Genomic DNA, 17,274 nt, shown 5'->3' on the forward strand with positions numbered 1-17,274 from the left:
GCAGGTGTCTTACACGGTGCCCAGCCGTTGGCCGGAATGGGATCTTGAGACCTTCTTCCCCAGTCAGCCTTGAGCCACAATCCTCCTGAGCAACTCACGCCAGATAACCTAGGGTGATAGACAGGAGCCACTGTACAGGGCCACAGATCTGCGTTCATGAATGATTTGAAATGCAGAATCCAACCATCTTTTAGCCTCCTAGAACTCTCTATTATATTTTAAATGTGGAGACGGCAGAAAACACGCCACTGTGCCTTGCAAACGATGCTTCCCAGGAAGACTTCAGCAGCTGTGCTTTTCTCACTGTGTGACTCATCAGAACTTTCGAGCAGCCCTGGGTGGGGGGGGGGGGGGGGCAGGCAGGGCCTCTTCATTCCGTGGCTCTTCCTGGGAGAAACTGAGGACCACGGTGGGAAGAGGGCTTCCACAGTTTAGGTCAGACTGGGGTCCTCATAGGAGCCAGGGTATAACTCACGCTGCTTGCCTGGGGCCTGTTACGAGCCAGCATTCCCAGGCCCGTGGCTTTCTCCTGAATGCGCCCCTTATCTTCCCAAGGGCTGAGGACCCTCTTTGTGTCAGGAGGCTTGTTCCTTTGAGTCCTGGCAGGAAAAAGTAGGAATTCTAAAAAGCAGCAATTATCCTTCCAGGTTCTTTTGTGCAGAGTTCTGTAAATAATTTATTTGAGGGCCTAGAGACTGGAAAACATATTGAGTCTCTTGGTAAAGCAGTGAATCCCGTGTCCAGAACTTGACAGTGGTGGAGAGAAGCACGCTTCTTTGAAATCAGAGAGGACAGACTGACCTGCGAGCTCAGGCTGGGGGTTGGCGTGGATCAGATCAGAGCCAGACGTTCCTCTTTGCTTTGTTTTCTTTTCTCCTCCCCCGAATACCAAGATCACCCTTGAGCTTCTGAACGTCCAGAATCTTCACTCTGCGACTGGGATTCGGGAGCCACTGTCTCTGTGGGGATGGAAAACACGGAGGCCGGGCTGGCTGGGGCGCTCCCCGTCCCTCCCGCGGCTGCACTCAATACCTGGGCGAAACAAAGAAAATTGTGTTTGCCAGGCTGGCTGGCTGGAGTCACAAGATTCCGGGATCACTGGGCGAGCTGGAGATGCTCGCAGAGGCGGCCGACCACGGGCGACGGCCGGGGCCCAGGACTCTCCAGATAAACGCGCTTAGCGCAGAGCTGAGGAACCATGCGGCGGGCATGGATTTTGTGAAGAACAACTGGTTTCCTTCCCAGAGAAGAGCCAAAGTGTGTCTCTTCCACGTGTGCCCAGGCCTGCCGGGTTCCCAACAGGCAGCCAGCAGATATGAGGTACGGCCGGGCCGGTGGGGAGCTGAGCTTGAGCTCGGCACCGAGGATCAGGAAGCGAGTGTGCGATTGCACTCCTGGCTCAGGTGTCTGGTTGGGTCTAACAAAATAATCACATTTATTTGTAGTCAAGTTCTTTATTTATTTCAGTGTTTTGCAGTATTGTTGGGCTAGCATGCTGGAGCCGTATGATTTACATATGCCAAACACTGGAATTTATAAATACTTTATAGGCTCTGAAGACTTCCCAGGGAGGGGGTCATGGGTATTACAGTTAGAAACTACGTTTCTATGAGTTCCGTGTTCTTAGCTCTGGAAATTTGCAGTGGAGTGAATGTCTTTACAAACAAGTTCCCATTTGTTTCTCGATGTGTTAGGCAGGAGGCTATACAAGACCTGCCTTGATCAAGTTAAAATAGAACAGTTCAAGTAAAGGCTTTAAAAAAAAAAAAACTGTGGCAGGTGAGCTCGAATGCGCAAGCACAGACACTTTGTGGAACAGAGGAAAACTTTGGAGATTTAAAATGTCAAAATGGGGTACATACATTAGTCTGTGACGCAGCTTTGCATTCTGCCATTGCTATCAGCTGTAAGCAGTTATCATCTGGGAAAGTAAACACACATGAAATCTGATCAGCTCTTTCTTGTTCATGGAATAAATTATGAACGACACTGTAATTGACTCTCAGATAGCTCACTTACCCATCTCTTTTGATGAATGTAATATGCAAATTGCTAATGTCTAACGAGAAGGCAACCTTTCTGAATATTGATGGTGTTATTAGGAAAGCCTGTCCCCATGAATGCTGGCAAATATTTCAGGTCTTTTGTTCTTCGGCGGTGACAGAAGGAAGCCAGGACAGTGTGGAAGGAACAGGTTTTGCAGGGTTCAAGACTGGCTCCGTCCAGCGCCAGCATTGGGAGAATGACTCCCCATGTTCACAATGGAGATGGAAAGGCCACAGGAATAATGGTGTTAATTAAATTCAGTAATCGCTGTTCATTACTTCATGGCCCAATCAACCACAGCAAAAGGTGTGCAATTAGAATATAATTGAAAGAAACCAGAGATGTTATTATTCACAAGTAATTAATCGGATGGGAACAGAATTTTATCATTGTATAATTTTCACTGAGGTTACTTTCCCGTCCTCCAAAGAGGTGAAGAAACTTGTTGAATTACATCACCATACATTTTACAGTAGTTCACGACACTGTTTGAAACCTTACCTGGCAGCCAGCTGCTTCATGTTCTTAGGCATGGAACTTCATTTTTTCCTTCATTACCATGGCCACAGCAAAAATAATGGTGTGAAAAAGTGTGTCTTCCAGGAGATTGTTGAAAGTTCAAGCACACTGACCATCACAGCTACCGTATTCCTCAATGACCATTTTCAGCCCATGCCCTAGCCACCGTTGTTAAAGCGAACGAGTCCCTGGCGCTCCCCCTAGCAGTCAGTCTGATCACCTAGACAGTTTTCCCCACATCTGGGATGCATGAAGTGGCGCAGGGCAGACTACGTGTGGACACTGCCAGATAGATCTACGTCTTGTATCCTTCTGAATGTTGAGCTTTTCTCGACATCGAGTAGCAAACATTTAAAATATTTAAAATTTTTAATATTATATGAAATATTAAATTTAAAACATTCCATGGCCTGTCCATTGAATGATTATGATTGTCTTCGTTGAGACATGTTGATTGAGAAAAGTAGGAAGAAGGAAACTTCCTTGCTCCATATCCCAAGCTGAGCCAATGAGAGTCCAATTAATAACCTCCAGGCCCTGCCATTGGACGTGGCCCAGTGAGTCCTCCTCTTCCATCAGCTCAGTGGCCATCCATTCACCTGTCCTGAACTGTGACCATAAAGTACCCAATGGAGTGAAAAATGAGCCAGGTCGTTGAGCTGCACTCCCAATGCACAAAGGTACTGGATCAAAGAAATTGTTGGTTCTCCTGTAAAAGTGAGTTTGAGGACTCGGTACCTGTGAACACCTTGTGGTCTCCAAGTTCTTCCCATGAGCACTTGCTTTTGATCGGCTTGAGTTGAGTGGAGGGCTTACAGGCTGCATTTCTGTAATGATATGACCTAGTCCTGAGCTGTGCTGATGCTTGGAGAAGATTGCTCTCCTATGAGACAACCTAGTATAACTCCAGCTTGAAGGTGGTCCAGCTGCGTCCATTTCCTTCCTTAAACGTGCTTGAGTAAGAACCATGAGCAGAAGCTGAGGCACTGAAAGGTAACTTGGGTGGGAAGTGGATAAAGTTCAGGATGCTTGGCCTTGTGCCAAGCCTGGGTCTCTGTTGACCCTAGAATGCAGCTTGTGAAACACATTGTGAACATGGGGAGTCTTCTGACACGCTTAGTCATGACATGAGCCAGGGAAAGGTTTGGAAATCACAATTTATCATACCTTTCAATCATTTTCAAAACTTCTATTGCATTTATATCTCTCTATCCATATTCTTGGGCGTGGGTTGGGAATAAGGATGGAGGGATGATTTAGCCAGTGTTATTCAATTCTCATTGAATATAAGGACCATGTTGAACTTTTAAAACCTATGTGTGCCTGTGACCTACCCAAAGTCACCATAATTCTGGGCCCAGAGCAATGTCACATAGGCAATAAACAACAAGCAAACGCAACAAGGAAACACACCTAGTGGCTACTTGCAACTTCAATTTTTCTCCTGATCCAGTTCATAATGTCGTCTCCTCTCTCTAGCACCTGGAAAAGATGCTCAGCAGAGTTTATTAGGTCTACATTGCTCACCTTACCATATCTCTACCATTTCTGTTTCTGTGGATTGATTTTCCTCTTGATGATGGGTCATATTTTCTTGTTCCTTTGCAGTTTTTAAATTGAGTTTGGGATGTTGTGAATTTTGCACTGTTGAATGTTTGGTTTGGTTGTTTCTGTGAAGAGTATTGAGCTTTGTTCTGGCATGAGGTTAAGCTACTTGCAAACAGCATGCTGCCATTGAGACTTGAGAGGTTTATGGGAACAGACCTAAAGCAGGCTCGAATTCCGGTCTGGTTCTCACCCAGGGATGACTGTGCTCCTTGGTAATGTCTGAAGACAGTTCTGAGACAAGGGATAAAGGAGAAGAACTTGAGGGAAGGAGTTACTAATTCTGCTGGGTTGAGATCAGAGCTCCCGTTAATTTCCCACAATGCACAGGGCAGCTCCCTTGCTTTCAAACAGAGAGTGATCCTGCTTCACCTTCCCCCTCCCCCTCCCCCAGCATGCTCTAGGGCCACGGCTAACCCAGCTGTGCAGGCAGGACCCTTCTGAGGAGTCCACTTGATGTCTCACAATCGGACATCTTGCATTGGGCTTGGCAGGAACATCACTCCGCACAGATCTGTCTGAGGTCCCACCCTTTCTGGTAGTTCCTTTTTCTGTTTTCAGGTAGTGTTCTCTCAGGCAGGTACAGATCAATATTCAGCCAGAGACATGAAGAGTCCCCTGTAGGTGGCTGGTACTTCTCTATTTCCTTGGCCTTCCCTGATATTCACAAATTCTGGCTAAACCTGCTATGAGTTGTGTGTCTGCATCTGCTCGGTGCCACCTCAGACTCTGCGGAGTTGAGGCCTGCGGCTTGGAAACCACATCCAGGTGGGGATTATTGCAAGTCCCCTCCCCTCTCGATCCCCCTTTCCCACAGGGCCTCGGGTGTGCACGGCTTCCTGTCTGAACGCTGGAAACCTTTTTGCATAGCTTTTTCCTGGCTACTCTATCGTGGCTGGAAGTAGACTTCTGCCCAGGTGGTTTTGATGTTCCCCAGGGTTTGAAAAACTGCCCTTGAAGTCTTGTGAAATGAAAGCGCTCAAGTTTTAAGTGCTTAGGCCTCAAGATAACTTGACTCAGGGAATAAAGAAGTCACTGAGACCAAACAGGAGGCAAAACAAGCATTCTCTTTCTTCTCACAGTTATCAAAAGATGTATAACAATTTTGTGTGTTTTCCAACCAAGCTGGAGAGCTTTAGCAGATCAAAGTCTTCTGTGTCTCATTTTTCTTCCTGAAGTCCTGGCCTTCCAGCTAGGTATTTTCTGGGATTTGCTGGTGACTCTGGCTGCAACAAAGGCACCACCCCTACAGAACGAGCAGGCTGAGAAAAGATCCTTTTGCAAAAGGATAGTGGGCATTTTTGGTCGGCCCTGCAACTCCACGGACAGGTCGGGTCTCAACCTGAGCTCTTGCATGCCCTAAATCTGAACCTGTACTACCCATGGCGGGGGCCTTCCACTGGTCACAACTGGGGTTCCTACTGGCTGTTCCCAGTAGCCTCTGTCCACACGACACTCCCTACTCCACTTATTCTTCCAACATTTCTCTCGCCCCACTGTGAGAGGCTGCCAGAGGTCAACGTGGTGAGGACATGTGACCGGACAGAGGCTGCCAAAGGACTCACCGTGACCAGTCACTGTCCCGGGCAAGTTTTATTGTAGGTGAAAGGATTCTTCGACCTGGCATCATTTTTGCCAGGAGTGGGCACGGATAGGGAGACCCTTTCCACATCTCAGTCCGTTCAGGGAGGAGATGCTCTGGTATGGCTGAAGGTGAACCCACAAGGTTGAAATACTTAGTGTGTCTACAAGTTAAGTGACCTTGGCAATGTTCGAGGCCCCTCTGAGCTCATATTACCATTTATCTTTACAAGCATGAGGATAGTAATAACCTATCAGAACTGCTGGAGGGATTCGAAGAGAAATAACATCCAGGACAGAGCCTCGCACGAAGGCAGGATCCCATGAAAGCGAGTTATCATTGCCCGAGACCCAGTGTATCTCTTTGTCTGCCGCCTCTGACCCTACCATACTGCGAGGCATGGCACCGTGGCCCTCAGACCCAGGGAGAATGCAGGGAGAGTGTGGCCTCATCCTGCGGGACCGTGTCCCCCTGCAAGCAGCCTCTCCACTTCCATGTTCTTGGCCGGGGTGATCTCTGAGCCTCTAGAAACTCGGGGGTTAGCTATAATTGGCTGTGAACTGAATAGCGTTTGCCCTCAGAACCCGTCTCACCTGGGGCTGGCTGAGAAGCCACCATTGACGAGACCCGGGAGCACAGAGCTCATGTGTGTTCAGTTCCTGCAGAAGGAAGTCATGGAACATGCAAAGTGCCAGCAGGTAGCAGAGGATTTGCTTTGTTTTGTTTTCTTCCCTTTTGTACTGGAAATGGAACTCAGGGTGTTCAACTCGCTAGGCAGGTGCTCTGCCACTCAAGCCATGCCCAGTCCATCAGGGCAGTTTTGTGGTTGTTTTGGTCGGCGCTGGGGATTGAACTGGATCAGCTCGTTTGGCATGGCTGGCCCTCTACCGCTTGAGTCACATCTCCAGTCTGGCATTTTGCTGGCTAATTGGAGTCTCTCAGACTTTTCTGCCTAGCCTGGTTTTACACTCAGATCCTAGGGGCCCTAGACTCATTAGTGGCTAGGATTACAGGCATACGCCACCAAGTGCCTGTCTCACCTAGGGATGTGTGTGTGTATGTGTGTGTGCACATGAATGCACATGTGTGTGTGCCAGTCCTGAGGCTTGGATTCATGCGAGGCCAGAGCACTGTTCCTGGTTTTTGTTTCTCAAGGCTAGTGCTCTACCACTTGAGCCACAGCTCTACTTGCGCCTTTCTGGTGGTTAATAGGAGATACGAATCTCATAGACTTTGCAGCCTGGGATGACTTTGAACTGTGATCCTCAGAGATGAGCCTCCTGAGAATCTAGGATTACAGGCATGCGCCATCAGTACCCAGCCTCACCTGGGATCTTTGATGCAAGATGGACCTCCCGTTGAACAGCTGCGGTGGTCTAAGTGGGGCTGAACACCCTCATAGAGGACTGAACAGTGGTCCTCCCTCTGTGTAGCTTTGTAGGAATGCAGACCCCGGGGCTTTGGGCGAGGCAGGGTTTAGAAATCTGTAGTGATTGTATTTGTTTTTGCTTTCTTGAAAGCTCGGGATCAAACCCAGGGCCGGAGTCTCATAGATAAATGGTCTACCACTGCTCCACACACAAGCCCCCCCAAACCCATTTAACCCGATAGAATGCAACCTTGACCCTGAAGCAGGTCAGAAACCCTCGCCCGACGTCATAGATCCGTCACGATTGAGGAGAGAATGACAAGGACATCCGTGTGAGCGGGCGTGCCGGGACGGCAGGTGTGCGGAGGGGTGCGGGTGTGTGGTTGACGCAGTCAAGGGAGGAGGCTGGACCCACCGTGTGCGAGCTGTGCGAGAGGCAGTGAGGGAACAAAGGACACTGGGGCTGGCTGGTCCCTGAATCGCCCCATTGATTCTCACTGCAGCTGTGTGGGGTCCAAAGAGCAATGCCCGTGGGGCCCGGAGAACCGTGCCGGCTGCCCGGTGACACAACAGGGAGGAGGAGCTGAGTCTGGCCTGCGCTGAGGTCAGCGCATCTCCCGTGGTGCCGGGGGGCGGGTGGGGACCGAGGGCCACAGTGGATGGCCGTGGCTAGGGCAGGGCCCCTCCCTCCCCCTTCTGGGGGTGGGGAAGGCAGTGGGTGTGGGGGGGGTAACTCAGCAAGACTGCACTGAGAAGGAGGTGTGTGGCCACGCTGCTCATGGGAGTTTGGGAAGGGTGGAGTTAAAAGACTGAGGAAGGGGAGGAATTTCTGGTTAAAAAAAAACACACCAAAACATGCACCAAAAAATCCCGCCCTCCTCCCCCCAAACCACAATTCCCACTTGGCAACCCAGAACGAGGGAGTCTAAAGAGAGTCGCAACCGCTTTCTGGGCTCGGGAGATGTGGTTGCAGCTAGAGCGTGAGGGCCCAGTCCTGCGAAGAAGAAGCCAGGCGTAGAAAGAAGTGCAGAAGCTTGCTTCAGGTCTCCTCGAGTCTGGCTGAGAGTCCATCTGAGCTGGGCAGGCCTAAAGTTCACGACGGGAGCCAAAGGACTGGCAGCCAGGAGAGAACAGCCCTGGGGACTCCGAGAGGGAGAGTTCTCAGTGCTCTCAGGCCAGGGGCCATCCAAGTGCTTCTCCACCAGGACGTAAGGACCTCACTGAAGTAAGGGACAAGGCGGTTGAGACCATGCTTTGGAAGTTGCACTAAATTAATCAAGAAGGGCACTTTATTTTTTTCCTCATCTTTATTGTCAAAGTGATGTACAGAGGGGTTACAGTTTCATATGTAAGGCAAGTACATCTCTTATCCAACTTGTTACCTCCTCCGTCATTTTTCCCCCATCTCCACTACACCCACCCCCCCCGCCCATGAGTTGTATGGTTGGTTTGTACCAACTGATTTTGTAAGTATCGCTATTGCAATGGTTTGCCTTTTTATCCTTTGTCTCTCAATTTTGGTATTCCCTTTCTCTTCCCTAGTTCCAATACATGACTATACAGTATCCCAGGTACTAAGATCAGTTACAGCGATAGCAGGAGTAAAACCACAGGAAGGGAATACAAGAGAAAAAAAAAGGTACATTTCACATGGTATGTGGAAATTAATTACAACAATAATATACCACTTTTTTCCATAACATGAAGTTCATTTCCCTTAGCATTATCTTACATGTTCATACAGGCATAGCTATTGAGCTATTGTGATCTTCTGCTATGCCTGTCCTAGAGATGTATTAATTATTCCCAATGAGGGAAATCATAGAGTTCATGTTTCTTTGGGTCTGGCTCACTTCACTTAGTATGATTTTTTCCAACTCCTTCCATTTCCTTATGAATGGGGCAGTATCATTCTTTCTGATAGAGGCATAGAATTCCATTGTGTATATGTACCACATTTTCTTGATCCACTCATCTACTGAGGGGCATCTAGGTTGGTTCCATAGTTTAGCAATGACAAATTGTGCTGCAGTGAACATAGTTGTGCTGGTGGCTTTTGTGTGGTCTTGTTTGTAATCTTTTGGGTAGATGCCCCAAAGTGGGACTGCTGGGTCATAGGGGAGCTCTGTGTTTAGCCTTCTGAGGAACCTCCACACAGCTTTCCAGAGTGGTTGAACAAGTTTGCATTCCCACCAACAATGTAGTAGAGTTCCCTTTTGGCCACACCCCCTCCAGCATTTATTATTATTATTAGTTTTCCTGATAATGGACATTCTTATTGGGGTGAGGTTGAATCTCAGTGTTGTTTTGATTTGCAATTCTTTTATGGCTAGTGAGGTAGAGCACTTCTTCATGTGTCTCTTGGCCATTCTCATTTCCTCTTCAGAGAAGTCTCTTTTTAGGTCTTTGGCCCATTTGTTTAGGGGGTCATTGGTTCTTTGAGGATTTGTTTTAGAGGAATTTAATTTTTCGAGTTCTGCATTTTAGACATTGAAAATACAGTTGTTGAACAAATCAAGCACTCCTCAAGTCATTTAACAGGAAAACAGAGGTCAATACTTTTTACATGACTCTACCAAAATGCAGCAGCCAATAATACAGAATTTATAATGCCTAGAATTTAATAAAAATTACTAGACAAAGAATCTAGAAAATATGACCCATGATCCTGATCCATACCATTGAGTAGAAACAGGATAACTAGTGACAGAAATGATGGAATCAGGAATTTTTGGAAAGGTGTTATAAATAAAATGATCACTGCCCTCTAGGCTTAGCTCTTCCCTGAGACCCAAGTCCTCTTCCAAGATCTCTAGTTATGAGAAGACTTCAGTTCCTTGTGGTTGTAGGGCTGGCCTTCCTTTGTTATTTTTTTAACTGTTACTTAGAGACCATTCTCTCCTACCTCTGCACTCAGCTCCCTGCCCTTGGCTTTAACTGCAGATGGTACAAACCATGTTTATATTTTTTAGTTTTTTGAGGTCAGCAAGAGTATCTCTGTTGCTCTGGGTTCTTTTGACTTCTTCAACAATCTTTCTGGATACGTTTAGACCCACCTGATATAATTTCCTTTTGACTGATGCTGTGTCAACTAGATTAGCAGCCTAACTGCATCCGCAAAATCCTTCTGTCCTGTAACATAATGTCATCATGGAAGTGTTAGTTCATTGTATTCACAAGATCTGCCCACAGTAAAGGGAAGTTGAAGAAACAGGAACATTTTAGGGATCATGTGACTATTCTTCAAATGTTTATGTCTGTGAAGAGGAAATACAAGGAGTCCTTGGCTGTAGCCTCTGACAGTTCCAGGGAGAAAGTTGTTCATGACTTGTTCTATGACACCCTGTGCTGCTGGGGTTAGGTCAGCCTTCACTAAATATTTATGAAATATATAATGAATGAATGATTAAACGAGCAAAACCACATGAAGAGCATCTTAGACAGAAACCCAAGGCTAGGGTGAAGGTGAGGGTAGGCGATGACCTTCATATTAGAGATCTTTCTCTGGGTTAGTACTTATAATAGGTTGCCTTATTCCTTCACTCATTCCCCACTGATCTGTAGACAGTCAGACAGAGAGATGTATGCATGGATACTAGCTATTGTTTGCTCAATGAAGTTACAAAATAGAAATCACTTGGTTTTTTAAAAAATCTTTTTTATTAATTAAATCCTAAATAATGAAATGCCATTTCTTTATGAGTCTAATCTAGATCCTTTCTTCATCCAAAAATGACTTAGAACCGGCTCTAAAAATGAGTGTCCTGTTAAAAAAAAAAAAACAAAAACCAACCCTCCAGGCTATAGACATAATAATGTATCAGAGAAACGAATGGAGCTAAGAGCAAAAAGTTGGGGGCATTTTTCTCAAAGGAGATGGCACATGGCTTAACCATTTTACATCAAGTGGAAGAAATAGCATGCAGAAAGGCAGTGTTATGGGCATGTATTCTTACCCAAGGCACCTAGAATCTTCAAGCCTACCGAGACAGGAAGAAGGGCAGATGGTAAGACTCCTGCCAACAGTGACTGGAATTTTCTCCTCATACTATGCTTTCAAATGGAGCTCCAGTCTAAATCAGAGCTCATTCATGGTATGTGTTTTAAAAATGAGCCTTATTGATATGTAATTTGCATATAGGAATATTCATGCATGTTCAAAGGGCACAGTTTGTTTGGGTAGCTGCAGATTGTGGTTTAGGCTTTGCTCTGACTGGAAGCTCTCTCTGCCCTGTGTCCTCAGAGAAGAATTCGCTCTCATCCAGTTCTTGATCACACTGTTGGTGATTTTCTTATGAGCAGTAATATTAAGAGCGGTGCCTCCTGGCCTTTAAGATGGGCTTATCATGGGGCCCTCCTTCCAGCGTTGCCATGGAGACGGGAGAACGCCGTGAAGCGTTTAGCAGGGTGCAACTCCTGGAACAGCCGGAGTGCAGCTGTTATAATTTCCCTGTGATAAAGCCATTAGGGACCAAATTGTGCTAGCCTTCAGCGAGTCCAAGTCATTATATCCCTAATTCTGCAGAAGATGTAAAAACCAGGTAGCAAAAGGACTCCTTTTAGATTCCTTTCAGTCTGAATGCCCGAAATGATAAAAGCACAGAGCAGCCAGGGGTGGAAATGTATCAGATGTTAAGCGTCCTTTCCCTCTGCCCCTCCAGTCTGTCACCTGGCCCGGGAGTTCTGGGGGACAAATGTACCGTGGGACATAGACTGCCTATGTCCTACTTGGTGCTTTAAAAGCTGAGAAACAGCCACCATGGAGTGCAAGGAGCTAGACTCCAGCAGGTGGCTGGACTCTCAAGGCGTTCCGGGGCATTCCCAGGTCCGTGGCTCGGAAGCGGTGCCAGCCACCCAGGACGCTCACCCAGGGAAGAAGGGCCCGAGGGTGGACACTTACCTAGGAAAATGTTTCCGCACCTACAAGAAATGCACTCTGCTGCTGGAAAGTTTGGCGTAAGAAGCACGTGTTGCCAATGAGAAGCAACACAGTGGAGAACAGGGAAAGAAATACTTAAGGAATCCAGGGACACCTTCCTCTTTGAGGTACAAACGACTTCAGCTAGATTTAACTTAGTTACTGGGTGATTAACATGCCTTTATGTTAGACTGATCCCACCCCCTGGCCTGATGTTTGCATGGAGATCTGCAGTCATGAGCTTCAGGTTTGCAGCTGCCACTCATACCATACCTGCAAACAAACCAGGGCTTCCGTGGAGCTACCTCCTCTCATTGGTCAGCGGAGAGGCTGCCTTCCTCCCGGTGCCTTACTGGAGGGAGGAATGGTGGAGATAACACCCCCTACATCGCAGGTCGTCCCATTTTCAAATCAGAAGCCCACCAGGCACCACCGTGGGAGAGAAGTGCGAAGGAGAGATGGGAGGAGAGCGAGAGGCAGAACAGCCGCTCCATCCACATCTGACAAAGGAGCAATGCCCCCACTCACAATCAGATAAGGGAGATTATCTCCGTAATAAAAGGCAATCGAGAATCTAAATGAAAAATCTAATGCTTTTCATGCTGATTTATTTTAGATTAGAAAAAGTTAAACCAGATGTAAACACGAAGAGATGAAGTATGAAGAGGGAGTCACGGGGGAGAGAGAAATCTCAGATTTGAGTTATTATAGGTGCAGGGTTGCATTAACCAGAAAATACACTGTCTGACACTAATTACTGTTGCAGAAGAGAGTTCATAAGATTGAAAATAAACATTGTAGCTCTGGCAAAGACCATTTGATGGTGCATCCGACTGGTATCGGAGAGGCGGGACTATCCAGTAGTCTAGCCTGGGCCCAACCACTCCATGGGTCTGTCTCCCGGTTGACCATGGACCTGTCTCCCGTGGAACAAACCTTCCATGGAGAAAGGCCTGAGGTGGTGGATACTGGTGACTTGCTTTTCTTTGGACTTTCCCAACCTGTATCATTGTCGTGAAGGGATGACACAGCCTTGTTCTTTGACTCCTTGGAGAAGAAGTTGATTTGAACTGTCTCCTTTGGTTTCCTGTGAGCTATGCTGGTATCTAGAGAGGCGAAGTTGGGCAGGTGAGGTACTACAGGCAGTGAGGATCTATATAGACCTCTAAAATCCCTGACTATTCTTCTCCACTCTCCTCTTCTTTCCTGGGGTGTATGAAGTCCCAGCCCCACTCCAGACCTGACTCCACGCTTCCCGGCATGTGCACACACACGTGCAGACACACACGCGCACACGCGTGCACGCAGCTAGGGAGGGGAACGTCTATGCACCTGTATTCGCTGGTGATGTGGGAGCATCTGGACCAGGATGGACATCTCCTGCCTTAGGTCAGGGAGCTCTGGGTCTAGAGCACGTGGCCTGATCCCTTCATAGTGTGTGTCCCCATCCAAAGCAGCCAGGGCGGTGTGTGGTATGGGGTTGCTGCGAGGCCTGGAGGGTGTGGGGTGGACATGGTCAAGCCCAGCGCGGGGCAGGTGACCAGGGTGGAGGGAATGCCCACTGGGACTGGTCTTCTGTCCTCCATCCCGCACCCCGGCGCCGATGTGGCTAACAGCAATTCTTTCCATTCTAAAAACCCACGACTTGTTCCGAGGATCGGAGCTGACCTTCTAATGAAGCTCATGGATACTTGGTAATAAATAGTAAGATAGCCATTGTAAATAGCCTCCGCTTAGTTTAGACAGCTGCGGGCCTGCTCTGGATCTTAGACTTGCGGGAAAAGGATTTATGGGCCCAGAGTATGTTGAAGGGAGGGCATGCTTACTGTGTACAGTGTTACGTTCCCCCTCCCCCCAGCGTCCCCCCTCCCCCCAGCCCCGCCACGCAGGTTCCTGTAAGCACGCCTGTGCATTCCGCCGCCGCTCCTGAGTCCAGACCTGTCCTCTGGGCGGTGGTGGGCTCTCCTCGGGGTGTAGCTGACAGCCACTATTTCCTTGCAGACTGGAATCTTCCGTGGTTTTGGTGACCTCTTGGGATCTTTCTCTCTCCTTCCTTCCTTCCATCCTCTCCTGGGATTTGAACTCGGGGGCTCTACTGCTTGAGCTGTAACTGCCCAGTGGGTCGTGGGGCTCCTCTCGTGGCCTCAGGCTGAGCCAGGCCCTGGGCCACTGGCAGCTGAGAGGCGGCCCTGCCTCGGGTCCATGGGTGGCTGCGGTGGAGTTCGTGACCGGTTCGGTTCCCGGTTCGGTTCCCGGTTCGGGTCTTTGGGTGCGGCAGCAGCACGATGCCTGCGGTTCCCTGCGCATGGCGAGTGACGTGAGAAACCTGTCGCGATGGCGGGAAGAGCGAAAGCTGACAAAGGAAGCCCAGTGCAGAAAGAGGTTGGATTGCGACAAGAAGGCACCTTCTTTTTTTTGGGGGGGAGGGGTGTGTGCTGTGCCAGTCTGGGGCGTGGACTCAGGGCCTGAGCACCGTCCCTGGCTGCTTTCTGCTCAAGGCTAGCGCTCAGGTGCGCATGTGGCCAGCGTGCGGGCCCCTGCAGGAGGGGTAACCCCTGACCCTGGCCCAGGCCGGGTGGTGATCTGAGTTGTTTCAGGAGGGATGGGGCGACCGGTTTCCTTTTGCTCGGGTGTCTGGATGGCGGCCTACTCCCTTCACTGAATGACGCTCCATGCCGGAGACATGGCAGACAGCCTTGAAGGGGTGGAGACCGGACCCTCCATCCCTCAGGAAATGGCTGGGGCCATGGGGGGTGGGGTGGGTCTCCCCTGCATGGAGACACTCGAGTCTGGGGTATCCACCAAGGTCAGAGACTGGGCCCACTGCTCCCCCACCCCGGCCCTAACTATTGTAGGAAGGGAGAGGGGTGGAGAGGGGAGGAGAGGGGAGGAGAGGGGAGGAGAGGGGAGGAGAGGGGAGGAGAGGGGAGGGGAAGAGGAGGGGAAAGGAAGGGAGAGGAGGGAAACGCCCAGCTGGGTGAGGCAGCCCCAGCCACAGTGTGGCTCCCGGGGTGGACTTACCCCCCGGGGGTCCCAAGAAGGCTGCGTGGAAGAGCACACTCTTAAACATGGAAGAGCAGTTTGGTGGCAATCTCCAGCAGAAAAGGCAGAACGTTCCTCGGACTCCCAATAATCAAAGGACTTGCGTTCATTTTCGGATGCGCTTGCCGTTCATTTTTTAAATATTTTAGGGCATGGGAGTCACGGGGCGGGGTTGGGGCGCCTGTGATGTCCCCCGCCGCAGACACAGGAAGTCACGCACCCTACGGCACGCGATCCCACAGGCCAGGCGGCTTCTTCCTTCTTCCACGCACGTGTTGGTGGCCTCGCCGTGGGCCTGGGGCTGTGCTAGATGTGATTAAAAACAGCAGCCAAAGAAGAACTTCCCTGTGGGGGCTGCCTCCCCGCGGGAGGAACTGGAGAACAAACCAGGAGCTGTGGAGAGGCCACGTGTGAGACGTGGTAGGAACAGCGCAGGGAGGCGCAGCCTGGCTGAGAGCCTGAGCCTGGGTCAAGTGCCTTGTCACTGTGGGGACGGCCCGAGCACACCCGGGGCCCCCAGGCACAGACACGCCGCACCCCTCTGACACTTTGAGGTTGCGGACAACCCTGGAAAAGGGGCCCTTGCTAGATTTTTGAATCAGCCCAGGAGAAGTGGGCAGGGAGGGAGGTCACTGCATTTGCTCTGGGGCCATGTCAGAGGGGGTCTAAGGTGAGGATGTGAAGGCCTTGGGAGACAAGGGGGGGGGGGTGGGAGGAGGGAGGGAGGGGGGGAGGCTGGGGACGGGCAGCCGAGGGGGAAGTTGGGAGAAACCGCGCGCTGGAGGTGGCGGCTGATTGGACGCTGGAGCCCGGCATGGAGGCCGGGTGAGGGTGCGCAGGAGGTGGAGACCCCTCGGGAGGGCAGGGAGAGGGGCTCTGGTGTTTTGGAGCATGCGGAGGCTGAGGAGGGCGTGGCTGAGCAGCTTAGTCCGGTCCAAGATCTCCGAAAGGATGGGTGATGGCGTTCTGAGGGACGGGAGGCTTTGCATTCATTTCTCCACTCGCGTATTCATCTCTTCATCCGTCCATCTCTTTTTCCAGACAGTCCTGCCAGCATAAAGCAAAGTATACACAAGACTCGCTTTTTCTTTGGTGGAGGGGGCCGGGGGAGGTGGGTCATGGGGCTTTGAGAACTCAGGGCCTGGGCACTGTCCCTGAGGTTTTTCTGCTTAGGCTACTTACTCTAACACTTTGAATGACAGCTCCCCTTCCAGTTTTCTGGTGGTTCATTGGATATAGGAGTCTCATGGACTTTCTGGCCCAGTCTGGCTTTGAACCGTGATCCTCAGACCTCCGTCTCCTGAGCAGCTAGGATTACAGGCGTGAGCCACCAGCACCAAGCTGCAACACATGGCCTTATAAGACCACGGCCTAGGAGAGAAACAAGGGACAACTCCGAGTTCTATGGGGACAGCTTCCCCTGCACCCCTGCCCCTCCCCCAAAGCCCTACTTGATGGGTTGCGTCGAAGCAGCAGAGACATAGCTCACAGCTGCTGCCAGACAGAGAATCTAAGTTCCCCTCTAACCCCACATCTCCATCTTACCACCGTTTTCCTTCCTGAGAAGTGCTCGTGTACTATGCAGTGTTTCTTGCGTCCGGTCTGTTCTGAGTCCTAGCAAAGGACAGTGGAGGGATAGCGGCTTACTTGTAAGCATTGCCAGATAGAGCTAATGAGCCAGATAATAACCCTGAGGAGTCATAACAGCGGCGATGTTTAGACCTTGCTAGGTGGAGCTGCAGGACCCTGGGCCTGACTCTGCTGTAAAAACTGGTTGGAGTCCTGGCTCCATCTCATCCCCTCCCGCCACGACCTTGGCCTGTTCCTGCACTGGGGCCTTGGCTTCTCAGCTGCCATGGAGGGCCGGTGGCAGCAGGTCTTTCTCATCGTCATGACAAGATGACACCGGGGAATGTGGAGCGGGGGACTGGCTCTGGTGACAGCTCAGTGGCTGTCAGCACTTGCAATCAATAACCGCGTTGCTAGGAGGCCAGGGCTGAGTGGAGCCAGAGCAGAGGGGCCAGGAGGGGCCAGCGATGCTGCTAACGACTGGCTTCTCTGGATCCCAGGCCAGCCCTGCCCACAGCTCCAGTAGAGTCTAGGGAAGCAGGGGCGTCATTAGTCTCCAGCTTCTTCTGACACCTCTCCCGGCCCCTCCTCCCCTCCCCGCTGCGGGTTGCCTGGATACTGGGC

At 50.1% G+C, this 17,274-nt stretch overlaps 1 protein-coding gene across 1 annotated transcript in view; it reads left to right on the forward strand.

The window, feature by feature from the left end:
- The first annotated feature begins 1,189 nt into the window (after positions 1–1,189).
- Positions 1,190–17,274, forward strand: part of C2H10orf90 (chromosome 2 C10orf90 homolog) — a 195,608-nt gene continuing 179,523 nt past the window's right edge. The window contains exon 1 of the mRNA XM_048336112.1: positions 1,190–1,320. Within this exon, the coding sequence (XP_048192069.1) occupies positions 1,210–1,320 (111 nt within the window). The 5' untranslated portion in view covers positions 1,190–1,209. The remainder of the gene's footprint in view (positions 1,321–17,274) is intronic.

Source organism: Perognathus longimembris, chromosome 2 (assembly GCF_023159225.1).
Source record: "Perognathus longimembris pacificus isolate PPM17 chromosome 2, ASM2315922v1, whole genome shotgun sequence".
NCBI classification, from domain to species: domain Eukaryota; kingdom Metazoa; phylum Chordata; class Mammalia; order Rodentia; family Heteromyidae; genus Perognathus; species Perognathus longimembris.